Below are 15,188 nucleotides of genomic sequence, written 5' to 3'. Positions count from 1 at the left end.
CACAAATTACTATAATTATCTATGATTGCTCTTTAAACAAACTGACTGGAGTTTCCTTTCAGTAGCTTATTCATGTTTCATTGATATAATATAAAATGTCAAACATTTTGAAGCCAATGACAGCGGTGCTTATGTGAACATTTTCAGAAGCCAAACAACTAATACAAGTACAAAAGCCCCGCACTGGAGAATCAAAAACAGCAGCAACCTTGTTTAATGTACCTTATTTGTGCAGAAAAATCCACAGACTCTTCAAAAGTCAGTGCTATAATTCATCCCCCGCTTTGCTGATCTGGACTACAATCTTTCCTCGGGCGTGACCTTTCTCCAACTTCTCAAAAGCTTGCGGAACCTGCGAAAAGTTGAAAGTCTCCTCCACCACGGGCCGGATCTGATAGAGAAGAGATGGAGGAAAAATAAGCAGAGGTCACACAAAATGCTTCTTCCCAACTTTTTGCTCCGTGGTTTATTTGATTTGATTTAAAACCATGTTTTTGCGTCAGCATGCTGGAGTGAGGAACACAAGATAGATGGAAGGAGAAACCCCTCAGATTAATTAAATAAAGCTACATACATTGTAATCTATCTCACTGAACCACCCATTTTTGTTCCATTGAGATATCAAATGAAATCAGTGAATAATAGCATATGTGACTCACAGTTAAAGTACTTTTGTGACATGCATTACAGTATTTTTTTGATGTACATTTTGTATTCGAATGAACACGATAATGCAGCCAGCAATAAAACGTAATGAGAAACAGAAGTCAGTTTTTCCTTCACTCACAGTCACCGGACAGTTTAGAGAGGATTAATCTGGCTTCATACCTGTCCTGCATCCACCATGTCCCTTATTTCATCCAGCGCAGGACCACTCGGTGCAAAGAATCCCCATCGGTAGTGAACTCCCTTCACCAGGTGCTGTGGAAGAAAACAGAAGGACAGAAAAGATCGGCAAAAGTACCGAGAGGTCTGGCGAGGTATCTTAAGCTTTAAGAAAGCTGAAGGACAAAAACAAACTGATGAACAAGTAAAATGCTGTAATCACAAGACTCAATCTCAATATTTTTAAGTGCATAACAGTGGGACTTTTGATTATGGTGAAATGGTTTAGTGTGTCTTCATGTTAAAAAAAAAAAGGAATTGTGCCTGGGTTCAAAGCATGACATCTTTCCCTTAACTTTTCATTATAAACATACAATGCAGAAATACTCATTCTGTAATCTCAGTAAATCTTTACATATACAAAACTCCATTAATCGACGTAAGTCTATGTACTCCGAGATTCTCATGTGTCGTGTGACTTGTTGGAGAAGCAGTCATTTTCCCTGAAGGCTTCAACCGCTGTAAAGGATTCCCGGCAACTAATGATAAAAGAAGTATTGTTCAGTCTTTTGTTATGTTTGGGCCTTTGTGTGTATGTGTCTATAGGGTCCATAGGGATTTTCAATAAAAAAAAAAAAAAAAAGGAGTTATTTAACATGTTTCCTTGAGGCCTATTTAGAAATTAGGGAAGTTTGTCAACCAAGCAAGTAGTCTGCGCTCGAGTTTTCCTTTTACTGACACTTTACACATTGTAAAGAAAACAAGAGGCTACGAGACCTGGAGGTGTACAGTAGCTTTCACTTCTTGTCTATACACCCACAAAGCACATCACCCTCCCTTTTCTTCTTACTTAGAGGTGTGTCGTCATGGTGCTATAAATGTGTCTTTCAGTTAACTGCGGCCATCTGGGATGTATGAGAAAACATTCATTACGTGACAACTGGTGTCACCTCCGACAACTCTTCGACACTAAAACAGCGACACACACTTCTACAGCGTCGGTCTGAACAATCACTCCCAGAATGTAGGTTTGATTACAGAGACAGTGCGATGATGATGATGAGAGACAATGTTCTTGCGAATTAGAACGTCAGGAGTACACGTCGACCAGGCTTTCTTACACTACACTTTCTGAATCACAAGGTGAGCAAAAAAAAACATCAAATATAGTCAAATCAGTGTGGTGGCGGGGTGTGGTCAGCTCAGCTGCTGGGGGGGGGAAGAGAGTGATGGAGTGGTTCGGGGAACGGTGCCGGGAGAAGGATAATTGGCACAGCTGAACTGAATCAGGGGATTGCTTCTCTCCTTGATAAGTGAGCAGGACCTGGTGGAGGAGGAGAGGAAGGCCGCGACTGGACGGACGCTCGGAGGCGGGGCAGGAGAGCGCCGGAATCGAGAGCAGCAAAGTGTGTGTGTGTGTGTTAAGAAATAAAAGTAAAACGTAAAATAAACTTTGTGGCTCAGCGGGTCCTTTGTGTCTCCGAGGAACCCCCACGGTAGCCCAGACGTGCTACAATCGGTGAATCTGCTGAGAGAGTTCAGGTTGAGCGATGTAACAGGGCTCTTGAAAATGACACGGTTCTATACGATTACGCTTGAGAAGACAGGGTACGAAGTAAAAGATGGTAGACGAGAGAGAGAGAGAGCACCCTGGAACCTTTCTTCACACGCTGGAAAGGAAGTGAATAAACTGAGTGCCTCGTCAACACACACATACACGCACGCACTTCCGTGGGGCTGTCCCAGCCCGTTCTAGTCCTACTGACAAACAAACTACTTTACGCTTGTCACTTGAAAGTAATGATGAAGTCAGAATTAAAAATTTTCCCCCAGCTGAGGTCATTGGTCATATTTGTTTCAAAAATAAGTTTGGTGATAGTCAAGATTTTCCTAATTTTCATCTAAATCCCTGAAAATATTAAAACCTTGCATCATAAACATTTGGAAAGATTTATGTCTTCAGTGGGGATGGATGGTGCCGCAGATATGGTAGTGACGTTGGAAAGTGTTGAGAGATGGACGAATGCACTGTTTGGTCTTTTTACAGGATTGATTGACAATAAAAAAAATATATATATATTTAAGAACGGCAACCTTCTTTACAGGAAAAAGGGGAGGGGGGAATTCCAACCCCTGTGTCACTGTGGCTCTATTTCCTTTCATCACTACAGAATATGAGCCTTTGAAACTTTGAACATTTCAAAGTCACTCACAATACTTCCACTTCACATCTTGCTTCAAGTAGAGCTTATAAAGTAGTGTTATATTAAAAATTCTAATTTAAATATGGTTTTAACACACACGTGTGAGAAAGCTCACACAGTGGGTTGTGTTGTCATAAACTGAGTGGAAGATTGTACTGCGATGCAATGATGTGATACCCAAAAGCACATCATGCAAACTTGCTCTGCACGATGTTAACCACAGTGACCACATGGACAGGATGCTACTTCCTTGTGTATAACTGTGTCTGTGTATTTGTGTGTCTGTGTCTGTGTTTGTGGTGAATGGTGTATTAGTTTTTATGTGTTCTGATCTGCACCTTGATGAATTTTCAGGAAACTTTTTTTTTTTTTTTTTTAATCCCAGTTACACTGGCATCTGTGTTCACACTACAAACACTGTAACCATAGTGACTGGAGAGATATCACCACATCTGTGGGATTAGTAATAACGGTCTTCCTCCTTTTCATGAACGAAAATGACTCAGGCATTTTCACAGAGTTCATCTCACCGAGTTTGTGAACTGACATTTAACTGACAGTTATATTTAACCGAGTTCTCTGGCTGAGCTTTTCATCTCTGCATGTTTTTCCACCTGTTGGTTCATAAGACAAGTAGATCTTCAGGTATGAAGCCAGGTTACAGTGGAAAAATATGCACCAGACATGGGAACTCAAGTGTGATTTCACATGACTGAGAGATTACTTCACAGGAAAGACATAAAACTGTCTAATTCACTGTGGCGTAAATTAGTTCTGTCAACATCATTGGTGCAATACTGGCCTATAATGTGACCAAAGGCGAGTTGAAAATATATATTGCATGTGCAACTGGTTTTGTTTTTTTCCAATTAATTTTCCCTGGTATTTCATCAAACTAATTGTCTTTAACTGGTGTCAAAATGTCAAATCACATAAAAAGCATTTGTATAATGTTATCTAAAAAGTGTATAGGGTCACTGGCAACCAGGTTTTTTGACCTCATGTTGGCAGACATAATGCTAAATTAAAACTGCAAGCAGTGATGTACGGGCCCTCGCACTCCGGCGCGCCGCGTCCCCCCGAAGCCGTCCCCCCGAAGCCGTCTCCCCGAAGCCGCCTCCCCGACGTGCAGTGCGCGAGGGACCGCGTATACCCGCTTAAAGTTGCTATTTTTGTCTCGTTTCCTGTCTCCAACAGGGGGCGCTCTCGAGCCGTTGGGCCGCGCCCATTCGCGACTCCACTAGAATACCAAATTTTTCGCCGGGAGACATATGTGTATCCACTTTCATGAGTTTTTGAATATGATAAAGCCTCCAAAAAGGCAAATCACTTCACGTAAGAAGAAGAACAACGACGACAACGACGTAGAACACCTTTACGAAATACAATAGGGCTTTTGCACCGATGCTCGGGCCCTAATAAGTGTGTCTGTGGCTTATTGTCTCAGTAACATGACGATGCTGCAGTTGGTTACATGTTTACTACAGAACCATATATTCTTTTATATTTGAGGGGTTTTATTAGAACAGCTCTGCAGATGTACCCGAGGTTAGTTTTTATGCCATTAATGAATCAGATCATTTAAAAGAACTACAGCGTGGAAACTGCTGACATAGTGATTGGGAAGAATCGGAAAACGCATGGACAAAAGTCAACATATTATAGAAGGTATCTCATATAATTACTTCAACTGTCTGGACCCCTGCTCCTATTAACACAAAAGTGATTTTATAGGCCAAATTGCCAACATTCGAACCCAGAGGAACTCAGAAACGTGAACTCCTCTGGGAAATGACTAGAAAAAAGGCAGTAGGTGCCAAGACTGCTAGAACCTGCTCAAGTCTCTAAAGGTTTGTCAAAAATCAGAACTGCTTCAGCTGAAGAACTCTGAAGACCCTCATCTCTCATTATGACATACACTCACCGGCCACTTTATTAGGTACACCTGTTCCACTGCTCGTTATCACAAATATCTAATCAGCCAATCACATGGCAGCAACTCGATGCATTTTGACATGGTCAAGACGACCTGCTGAAGTTCAAACCGAGCGTTAGAATGGGGAAGAAAGGTGATTTAGGTGACTTTGAACGTGGCATGGTTATTGGTGCCAGACGGGCTGGTCTGAGTATTTCAGAAACTGCTGATCTGCTGGGATTTTCACGCAAAACCATCTCTATGGTTTACAGAGAATGGTCAGAAAAGGAGAAAATATCCAGTAAAAAAAAACGTGAAAGCATGGATCCATCCTGCCTTGTATCAATGGTTCAGTCTGGTGGTGGTGGTGTAAAGGTGTGGGGGATATTTTCTTGGCACACTTTGGGCCCCTTAGTACCAATTGAGCGTCGTTTAAGTGCAGTCGACAAATCTGAGGCAACTGCGTGATGCTATCATGTCAATATGGAACAAAATCTCAGATTCAACAAGGTGCTGGAAACATTCCTCTATGCTACGAAGAATTAAGGCAGTTCTGAAGGCAAAAGGGGGTCAAACCCGGTACTAACAAGGTGTACCTAATAAAGTGGTCGGTGAGTGTATATAAACTTAGGATTTGTTGTACCTCAATAGACTTTACAGGCGTACCTAATATGATAGTACTCTTACTGCATGTCCACTACAATACTAATAGGAGCAAAATAGCATACAACAGCGTTTATGCAAAATTCCCAATGTGATCACAACATGTTGCATTTCGATCAGTTCAAATAAGAGGGCACAACTAGTGCAGTAAAGACATTTGTGTTCAGTCGCACCGTATCCATGTCATTCTGCCGGGAGTACCTTGAGGGCTTTGGTTGCCACTGTAGCAGCAGTCTGCATCATGCCGTCGGCTATACCCAGCATGTCAGTGTTCTGGAGGAAGGGCGTCACAAGGGTGACATACTTGGCGCCACTCCAAGGTTTCAGCAGATTCAGTGCCCATCGCTCCGTGTCGCCCCCGACATTGTCCAGGATCAGGTTGAATCTTGAGCGTACAAGAGACACAAGCGGAGACATTTAGGTGTGGGGTGATTGGACATGAAAAATGAAAATGAGAACTTGTAGGCGTGTGAAAAAAAAAAAAAAAGGGTGACTGGGCAGATAACAAATTGAGAGAGAGATTAAGTCAGAGTGTGATTAAGCTCGTTGAAAAATTCACGGGCTCAGTTTTCCCACACTGACGAGCTGACTGGAGCTCCAGGGACTGGCCTGTGAGGCTTGTGAGCGTGGCATCCTCCTCTTACTTCTCCAGCGCACTGAGCGGCTCCTCGACAGGTCCTGCAGTGTAGTTCACCACATGGTCCACCCCGAGCCCCCTCACAAACCGCTCGGCATTCTGGGAGCAGGTGACGGTCACATGGGCTCCCCACGCCTTCAGCAACTGCACATAAATCAACAGTTGTTGGTTATGTCTTAAAAGTAGAAGCACTTCTTTTCAAGCGGAAGTGTCAAAAGTAACTTGTGCTGTAATCTTAGTTTCCTATGTCGTAAACAACGGATCAAAATTTTGGGGTTATCGTAAGCTGCTTAATCTTACCCAATGTTAGTGAGACGCAGAGGATGTAAATTTAAAAAGAGATCAAATGTTACGTATGTGTAATGTGAGCTGCAGTATTCAGGTCAACAAGCAAGGCGTCTGACACCCGACAGGGTTTCAGACCGTCAGACTGTTAATAACACACAGGTTTTTGTTTTTTTCCCCATCACAGTTTTTTTGTTTGGTGATACATTTAAACAATGCCACATAATATATAAAACAATGCAGCTTGACCATCATCATCCACCTTTTCCTGTATACCTGTATAGCAAATGTTCCCACTCCTCCAGATCCTCCCAGGATTAAAATCCTGTGGGGCAGATGGAAAAACACAAATGCGTAATGAATGTATCAACGATTGCGTTTTGTACACTATTTTTGCACAGAGTCTGCCTCATTAGGATTGACGTCAAAGCCACTCCGGGCTTTAGTGCGTCAAGTTCACTGCAGTGTAAAGAAGCATCGGGGCTGCTGTCAGAGAACCACAGCCCATCACCCGGAGGCTCATTAAGGAGCGGCCTAACGGGGGGCTCAAAAGGAGCCGCGAGTGGAATAGTTGTCATGATCAAAGACAGGGAGGTTCTTTGGGATGGACAGGGATTAACAACAAGTGGAAATTGTGCGCGAGTGCGTTTATGTGTGCACGGCGGTATTTGTCCACGTTCCCTTACCGTTTGTTGGCACAGTTGTCCTTGCTGAGTCCGCCGGTATTAACCAGCGCTGACCAGGCAGTGGTTGCCACGTAGGGAATGGCTGCCGCCTCCGTGTGGCTCAGTGACTTTGGTTTGTGGGATACCTGAGCACGACACGCATTAAAAGGTGCGGTCAGAAGTGCATCACTAAAAAAAAAAAACCGCAACCACTAAAAAGGAAACTGATTATCCAGAACTGACGCTGATGAAAATATTACACTTCACGCGGACAAAAGAAACCGAAATACTAAGTTGAGAAATTGACACTAACAATAGTAGTTTAAAAAAAAACAAAAAAAAACAGTAATACAGGTGTCCATCAGCTGGGCCATACCTCGTTGCCACTCACTACGACAAATTCAGCCAAGCTGCCCTGCTTCCACGGTGGGATAGCTGCCCACACCTGAGGGATAAAGACAGCAACACAACAGTCATTAATCCAGAAGATTAAAATTTGTAAACTAATGTGTGCTGAATAAGAGCAGAATATAACTTAATGATGTGTTAAGACAGCTATTTCCATTTCTTGTCCCAGTTTGCCTTCACACACACACACACACACACACACACACACACACACACACACACACACACACACACACACACACACAGGTCACTCAGGGGTTCTTCCACAGTTGTGGGTCTGAGTTTAGTTGAGGTAAACTAAAAAAATTTTAAAAAAAAAAGTATTTTAAATCATTTGATTATATGTTTGATAACGTCTTTTATATTTATTAATGGTTCAAATCTGAGAAATCATACAGAAGGCTCAACCAGAAACCCACAGCTTGCTACAAGAACTTATTTCACCTCATTTCAGAAGACGTCAAGAGACGACATGTCATTTTCCAAGCCAGGCTGAGATGACAGTGCATAATCCCGGGAGAAGGATCATTGTGACAAAACATAACACTGGAGATGGGTGAGCGAGGTCGTCCACAGTGCTCGGATACACTGTGTGTAACTAGGCTCGGATGGCATTACACAGTTTATCGTTAGCCGAGAAAACCTCGTTGCGCCAATGAAAATGCTACCACTGCTCCTCACGAACGCCGATTAGCGTCAGAAATCTGGATTTGTCCGCATAGAGCAGTTGTGTTTTTAACATTGACTGACGTGTCTGACAGATTTGTGTCTAATCCGTTTTAAATTGTTTCCACTCCGCTGCCGATGCCAGATGTTGTTTACGCACCTCTGACTTTATATTGTAACACTTCGTACCATGTTCATACACGACTCTGTGCTCCCGTGCACGCGCCGCTACCAGTCTGTTATTTACTTGCCGTACCTCATCTCCTTCTCTGAAGTACTTCACATCCAGGCCGCACTCCATGATGATGCCCGACACATCCCGTCCCAGAATGAGAGGGAACTCGCTGCCTGACTGTTTGATGCTCAGAGGGTCTCTCTTCATAGACAAAGTAGCTGCACCGTAGCCTCCTGACAGGGAGAGAGTTTTGGATTACAGACTTTTAAAACTACAGTAGGCTTCAGTCAAAGATGAAGAAAGAAGAGTTTCTCCCACGTACTAAGCTGCGTGGCTGGATTAGCGGCAGCGCGGTGACTGACCAGGGGTCCCAGATCTGCATAAACTCCAGATTCACTGCATATAAATTCGTTTTTTGGTCATTCAATTGCTCAAAATAAGGTGATTAAGTGCCTTCTCATTCAAAAATACAATTAAATATTAGAAAGGATCATTTTAACAATGGGACTTTATTCACGATTTATGTCGTGGAACATGTCTCAAGGTCATTTGATCAAAAATAACCTTTTAGTCGTCCCTTTATTCCAACAAACGGACTTTAAAGGTCCTCCTCCTCACATACAAAGCTCTCAATGGGCTCGGACAGAGTCACATCTCTCACTCTCTGGTGAACTGCTGCTGGTTTATTGGAGGTTCTCAGCAAACAGCTGAAAGAAAATTGGGGATTCAGCTTTTGTCAAGTTACGCTCCGAAGCTGTGGAACAAACTACCCGTCAGATATCAGGGAAGTTAGCTCAGTTAATACAAAATAAATAAATAAATTTAAAAAAAAAGAAAGCTCAAAACCTATCTCTTTACATCAGCCTTTCACAAGCTACTCAAAAAGTACAATCAGTGTTGGGAAAACTAACACTTCTTCTCAGCTGCCCCTCCCACCAACAGGTAATCCACCACATCCTTTGACATCACAAATTGGTGTAAAAGAAAACAACCCTCAGGGTTGTCTGGGAGGGGGATGATGCTTTGTGTGATTCACTTTTCACTTGAAATAAACATCAAACCACAAAAGTCGTCACCCAAACAGTCTTGACTTGAGTACCTCGACTGGACTGGGTATTTTATTTTTTGTTTTTGCTCTCCAAGAGGGAACAACTAAAAGTTTTCTTATGACTGAAGTTTCCCAACACTTTGCGGATATGAAATCCGATCACGCACTCACCTCTCATGCCGACATCGAGTGGGTTCAGTCCCGCCGCGCACACTTTCACCACAACCTCATTGGGGTAGTTGATGATGGGAAAACCAGCATTTTTTGTGAACCGTAAAACACCGTTGCTTCCGTACGCATCAATAACCCAGGCGGGCATAACAGTGCCGCGTCTGCTGGAGCTGCTGAAAAGTCTCGTCTCGGCACCGTGTCCGGAAACAGATGTTTGCACACGTGGTGGTTTATGAAGGCGAAGCAGCGACCTGCTGCACACCAGCTGTCTGACTGAAGTCATCTCCCGAGCGTCAACAAATAACAAATGAATTAGCTGTCGGTGCGTTTAGTCCTTGACCGACTGAATGCAAATTAAACAACAACAACAAAAAAACCTCTCGTTTAAAGCTCGCTATAAACATTTCCTTCTCTTTATAAACACGTAAAACCGCGTGCTACCTGCAAAATGTGCAATCATTTCAGGACACCTTTCCCTCTTCTTCCGGAACACGCCTTTCCCCTTCTATAACTCGGCCGTCAGAGCTTCCGCCAATCGGAGCGCGGGTTCTTTCGACAACTGTCCAATCACAGGACGGCTTTGGTAGACGTCGTTGACCGGGTCAAACATGGCTGCTCGCTGCTGCAGAAGCACCGTGCGGAGGTTGTTCATTTGAAAGGTTGTTAAAAGGATGTGGTGAACATGCTCAGCCTGACAATAAAGGAGGTCAGTACGACTGCTCGCTTGTTGTTGTTGTTGTTGTTGTTTTTTTTTGCGGTAGTTCTTCGTGTTTGTCTGCCGCATTATTCTGCTTGTTGACATAATATATCGATTAAATTAGAAATTGTTCATCTGACAGTTAAATGGTTTAACTGGAGTTACAATCTGATCTCTTGTCAACTCGTCTTATTGCTGTGATCACTGCCGTTGTTTTTTTTTATTTTTATTTATTTGACCGGATGTCATCGGAATAAAAACTGAGGGTCACCCTCAATGATTTCTCGAGTATAAATAAAGGCTGAATGAAAAATGTGCTGTAAAATATAATAATTATGCAAATGGAGTTCAAGACAAAGTAAAAAAAAAAAAAAAAAAAAAAGGCAGCTCATTCATAAAGCTGCTCATGTCCGTAAAACAATCCTAAAGAAAACAGTGACAGTGTCAAGAACATAGAGATTTGTTAACTTCAGTAAAATAATGACAAGACAGGGTTAAAAAAAAAATAATAAAAAATAGGCTACAAATAGTCTTGTATCTTAACCTTCAGTAAACAAGTATTAGCGGAAAGAATAAACAACAGGAAACAAATACTAGTTGTGGGAGCATGATGTTCTATTTATCGCACATTATCAAAATTACACAGCACAGTATTGTCCTCTGAAATGACAGAGGACACATGCCACCCTCTCATGGACTTCTAGGTTTACTCGATTGTGTTTTATAATAATAATAATAATAATAATAATAATACATGATTAACTGTGACGAGTCAAAAGTTCCAAGTTCTGTTCAGACACAGTTGTTTTTTTTTTTTTTTTTTACATTCCACCACTCACTGTTGTTTTGTCCTTTTTTCTTTTTTTTTTCCTCCAGGTGTCTTTGGCACTCAGGGAGGGAAGAATCTCCCCAACGGAGCTCTGTAGGAAATGTCTGAATCGTATCAAGAAAGCACAGCGTCTTAACGCTTACGTCACTGTGACGGAGGAGTCGGCACTGAAGCAGGCTCAACAGTCCGAAACTAGACTGTTGCGAGGTGTGGACACGTGAGTTTGTATTTGATTTATAGCCTGTGTGGAGGTACAGGCGTCACTGTTTGATCTTGTCTTCCGTCAGGTGTCCCCAAAGGTCCTCTGGATGGAATCCCCTTTGCAGTTAAGGACAACTTCTGCACAGAGAATATCAAGACCACATGTGCCTCCAGGATGCTTAAAGGTCTGTCAGAACCGTCTCTGTGAAAAAGTTACTGTGATTTCTATTTTTTTTTTCCCCAATTCAGTAATGTAAACCTATCATTACTTTTGCTACAGACTACACTCCGCCATACAATGCAACAGTGGTCCAGAAGCTACTTGACCAAGGGGCCATCCTAATGGGCAAGACCAATATGGACGAGTTTGCAATGGGGTAAGGTCTATGATTTCAATGTGTCAGAATCCTTTGGTAAAAGCTAATCAGGTGAAAATCACAATCTGTTTATGAACTGGCTTCATAATAGGCACAAATGTGTGCAAATACAAAAACAATCTGAGAGTAGGTGTTCAGGATTTTTTTTGTTTTTTTTTTTTGCCTGTGACCGTTTGTTTTATCTCCCAGTGCCGGCAGCACCGATGGAGTTTTCGGTCCGGTGAAGAACCCCTGGAGCTACGCAGCTTCCTACAGAGGGCAGACGGGGGCGGCACCGGACTCTGACTGGGTCATCGCTGGGGGAAGTTCAGGTGGAAGCGCTGCAGCCGTGGCCTCGCTCACCAGCTACCTGTGAGGAAACACGTTGTGCTGCGTCAGGATAATTATCACGTAGACATTCAGAGAGAAAGATTTGATTTAAACCACTTTATGAAAATGTGCTGTTTTGGTATTTACCTGGCAGGGCTCTGGGTTCTGACACTGGGGGTTCCACCCGTAACCCAGGAGCATTGTGTGGTGTTGTGGCCCTGAAGCCCACTTATGGTCTGCTGTCCCGACATGGACTCATCCCCTTGGTCAATTCCATGGATGTCCCTGGGATAATGACACGCAGTGTCAATGATGCAGCCATTGCTTTAGGTGGGGAACTATTTGTGACCTGTCATTACTCGGGTGTCGGTTCCTAATGCTGAACACCGGCAGACAAAAAGGAAGCCAACGTGATTGTAAACAATGCATCATTTTAAGTAGCAAAGTAGCTTTGCAAATTGTCTAATGAGAAAGAAAATGTGTTCTGCACGCTTTTCAAGTACTCCAATGCATTTCCGTGAGAGACAACGAACGTTAACATCACTTTTGTTTTGTTTGCCAGAAAATCTCCTCAAGAGAACGTTTAAACTTATCCACATAATGTCAAGAACATCTGTCATTGTGACTAAATCAGTAAAGCTGTGCCGCCATATCGCTGTGCATTTAACATAATGCCCTAAAATAGAAAACCTTACCTTGAGATTGTGTTGATATTTGAAATAGGTATCCTCCAAGGTCTGGATACACGAGACTCAACAACAGTTCCGGCCCCTTCAGCACTAACAGAGCTTCCTGAAGACTTTAATGTCAAGAACATCTGTGTAGGCATTCCCAAGGTGAGTTCATCTGTATAATGAAAACATTGCTGCCGTACTGAATAATATCTCAAAGGAAATAGAAAGGACGTAGTATTTGGGTCTGTGCAGCTACCGTGGAAGTGTTTTAAAGTGCAATACCACTTTGGGCCACTAGGGGCTGACTCCGGTAGATAGACGGATAGACTTGATGAAAAACAATTTAAATTCCTTGTGCAGAACAAGAATTGTACTTTAAAATCATCGTTTGATATGTGAATACCTGATTGAGCGCACATTTTTTTGTTCCCGTTTTCTAAACCTGCTTGTCTTCCCTGTACCTCGCTTGTGTATCAGGAGTATCATGCCCCGGGGCTGTCCGAGGAGACTCTAGCACAGTGGAGTCGTGTTGCAGACATGTTTGAGAGGGCAGGCGCGCGGGTGGAGACGGTGTCCCTCCCCCACACCCAGTACTCCATTGTGTGCTACCACGTCCTCTGCCACGCCGAAGTGGCATCTAACATGGCCCGTTTTGACGGCCTGGAATACGGTACAAACCAGTCTGTAGTATGTTCAATTTGCTGCCACGTCTTACCAACGTGAGGCGTGGCAGCATTTACAACACAATTATATGTGTTGCCAGCATTTTATATAATGGTGATGAAAGGTATTATTGTTGATTTTTCTTCTACCAGGCCACCGCAGCAAGATGGACAGTTCAACGGAAGCCATGTACGCTTCAACTCGACATGAGGGTTTCAACGATGTAGTAAGAGGGAGGATATTGTCCGGGAACTACTTCCTGCTGAAACAGTAAGACAGGAACAGTCATGCACTCAGTTCACTCGAACGTCAACTTGAAACCAGCATGTCACTTTATCACTTTGACCTTTTCTGTGCACTCGGTTCCCTGTTGACACCAGACTCTACAGTTGAAAGCGTATTTGAGATACAATAATTGTATCTGTTGGCAGTGTAATACTTCCAAATTAACAAAACTGTTGTTTTTTTTTTCTTTCTTCTCCAGGAACTACCAGCACTACTTTATAAAGGCCCAGCAAGTCCGCCGGCTAATAGCAGAAGATTTCAGGCATGTGTTCAGCTCAGGTGTCGATGTACTCCTGACGCCCACCACGCTTACTGATGCCGCCCGTTACCACGACTTCATTCAGGAAGACAACCAAACACGCAGCGCACAGGATGACGTCTTCACCCAGCCCGCCAACATGGCAGGTACACAAAAAAAAAAAAAAATCCCCTCAGACGGAACCAGTGGCAGTGCTGATGCAATGTGTAGGAAGTGTGGGAGGGTTCAAGAACTTCTTCATTATGAATGCACACACATACTGTGTACACCCACACCCAGAGCTGAAAACCTTTCGCTCAAAACGATTGTAGTTGTTATTGCTTATTTTCTGTCCTGCAACAAAGACGCATTCAGTCATGAAGGTTAAAGTGACAATACAAGTGGAAATGAGTATTTGTGAACAAAAGCGGTTTTGTCTTTTTGACTTTGTCTTTCTCTGAAGGGAAAAACTCACGACCTAGTCTACATATCGTGATTTCACGGTCAGGATAAAGTGCATCTCGGAGATCTAAAAGGAGTTTGTTTAGTTGCGGTTCAACTTTTTCCCACCTCCCTCTCCAAACTAACCTCCAACTAACCTTGAGATCCTAATCGTTTCCTATCTCCATGGACTTTCTTTCAACTCTCTGTTTATTCACCCCCAGGTCTCCCTGCTGTTTCGGTGCCAACGGCATTATCACGACGGGGCCTTCCCATTGGCTTGCAGCTCATAGGCCCCACACTCCAAGACAAGAAACTGCTCAGTGTTGCCCAATGGATTGAGCAGAGGGTTGGGTTTCCCTTCATCAGTGACTGTGATGACGCCGGAGAGAGCAGAAATGGCACAGGAATGTACAAAAGGGAGCAGACTTCAGCTGTATGAGGAGAAGTCTGGATACAAGGAACCAAGTGTTGTCAAAGTAACTATGATGCCTTTGCAGGACATTTTTATGGGGTAAATAAATAGTTCCTTGTTCACCGTGGTGGCCAGACTTCTTTCACTTTATTATCAGTATCAGCATTTACATTTGTAAATAAATGGAATCTACAGAATATATTACCGTGTGTGTGTGTAATGTACTTGTATTACTCTTAGAGGGGTATAAATCTTTTACTGTAAATCTGTTTACACAGCAGAGTCACATTGCCAGAACCTGCCATCCAAAGTCCGCACAGCATAAACCCTTACATTTTAGACTGAAGATTGGGGGTAACATTAGGGAAAAGATTTTGGGGCAGCTGTGGCTGAGCTG

General features: G+C 43.1%; 2 protein-coding genes across 3 annotated transcripts; one reads left to right on the top strand and one right to left on the bottom strand.

Annotated features, from left to right (window-relative positions):
- Positions 1-196: 196 nt before the first annotated feature.
- On the bottom strand, positions 197-10,160 carry rtn4ip1 (reticulon 4 interacting protein 1). 2 transcript variants are annotated; one of them, XM_069722315.1, is made up of 9 exons: positions 9,663-10,160; positions 8,525-8,676; positions 7,571-7,639; positions 7,216-7,340; positions 6,806-6,854; positions 6,252-6,388; positions 5,809-5,992; positions 829-921; positions 197-391 (listed from the first exon to the last, which is right to left on the bottom strand). In XM_069722315.1, exons 1-9 carry the CDS (start codon positions 9,943-9,945, stop codon positions 266-268), a joined length of 1,218 nt encoding a protein of 405 aa, XP_069578416.1. In that variant the 5' UTR covers positions 9,946-10,160; the 3' UTR covers positions 197-265. The 2 variants fall into 2 exon arrangements, with proteins under 2 accessions (XP_069578416.1, XP_069578417.1); XM_069722316.1 differs by having other exon boundaries at positions 10,104-10,160.
- Positions 10,161-10,263: 103 nt separating this feature from the next.
- qrsl1 (glutaminyl-tRNA amidotransferase subunit QRSL1) lies at positions 10,264-14,988 on the top strand. Its single transcript, XM_069722314.1, has 11 exons — positions 10,264-10,368; positions 11,236-11,395; positions 11,476-11,574; positions 11,670-11,766; positions 11,956-12,117; positions 12,230-12,405; positions 12,799-12,911; positions 13,227-13,419; positions 13,565-13,682; positions 13,897-14,102; positions 14,601-14,988. The coding sequence occupies exons 1-11, from the start codon at positions 10,345-10,347 to the stop codon at positions 14,816-14,818; spliced, it is 1,566 nt and encodes a 521-aa protein (XP_069578415.1). The 5' UTR covers positions 10,264-10,344; the 3' UTR covers positions 14,819-14,988.
- Positions 14,989-15,188: the final 200 nt, after the last annotated feature.

Source organism: Brachyistius frenatus, unplaced genomic scaffold (assembly GCF_029030835.1).
Source record: "Brachyistius frenatus isolate BFR_SWC_R1_liver_20210118 unplaced genomic scaffold, ASM2903083v1 Contig_285, whole genome shotgun sequence".
NCBI classification, from domain to species: Eukaryota; Metazoa; Chordata; class Actinopteri; family Embiotocidae; genus Brachyistius; species Brachyistius frenatus.
Note: the sequence above shows the minus strand (reverse complement) of the source record. Positions and strands in the feature narration are given on the sequence as shown.

Excerpts from the sequence above, each read along its gene's own strand:
- rtn4ip1 (XM_069722315.1), bottom strand. The coding sequence starts at position 9,945 with ATGACTTCAGTCAGACAGCTGGTGTGCAGCAGGTCGCTGCTTCGCCTT. Across the intron at positions 8,677-9,662 it reads ACTCGATGTCGGCATGAGAG|GAGGCTACGGTGCAGCTACT; the intron begins GTGAGTGCGTGA and ends TCTCCCTGTCAG. Across the intron at positions 392-828 it reads ACATGGTGGATGCAGGACAG|ATCCGGCCCGTGGTGGAGGA; the intron begins GTATGAAGCCAG and ends CTTCTCTATCAG.
- qrsl1 (XM_069722314.1), top strand. The coding sequence starts at position 10,345 with ATGCTCAGCCTGACAATAAAGGAG. Across the intron at positions 12,912-13,226 it reads TCTGTGTAGGCATTCCCAAG|GAGTATCATGCCCCGGGGCT; the intron begins GTGAGTTCATCT and ends CTTGTGTATCAG. Across the intron at positions 13,683-13,896 it reads AACTACTTCCTGCTGAAACA|GAACTACCAGCACTACTTTA; the intron begins GTAAGACAGGAA and ends TTTCTTCTCCAG.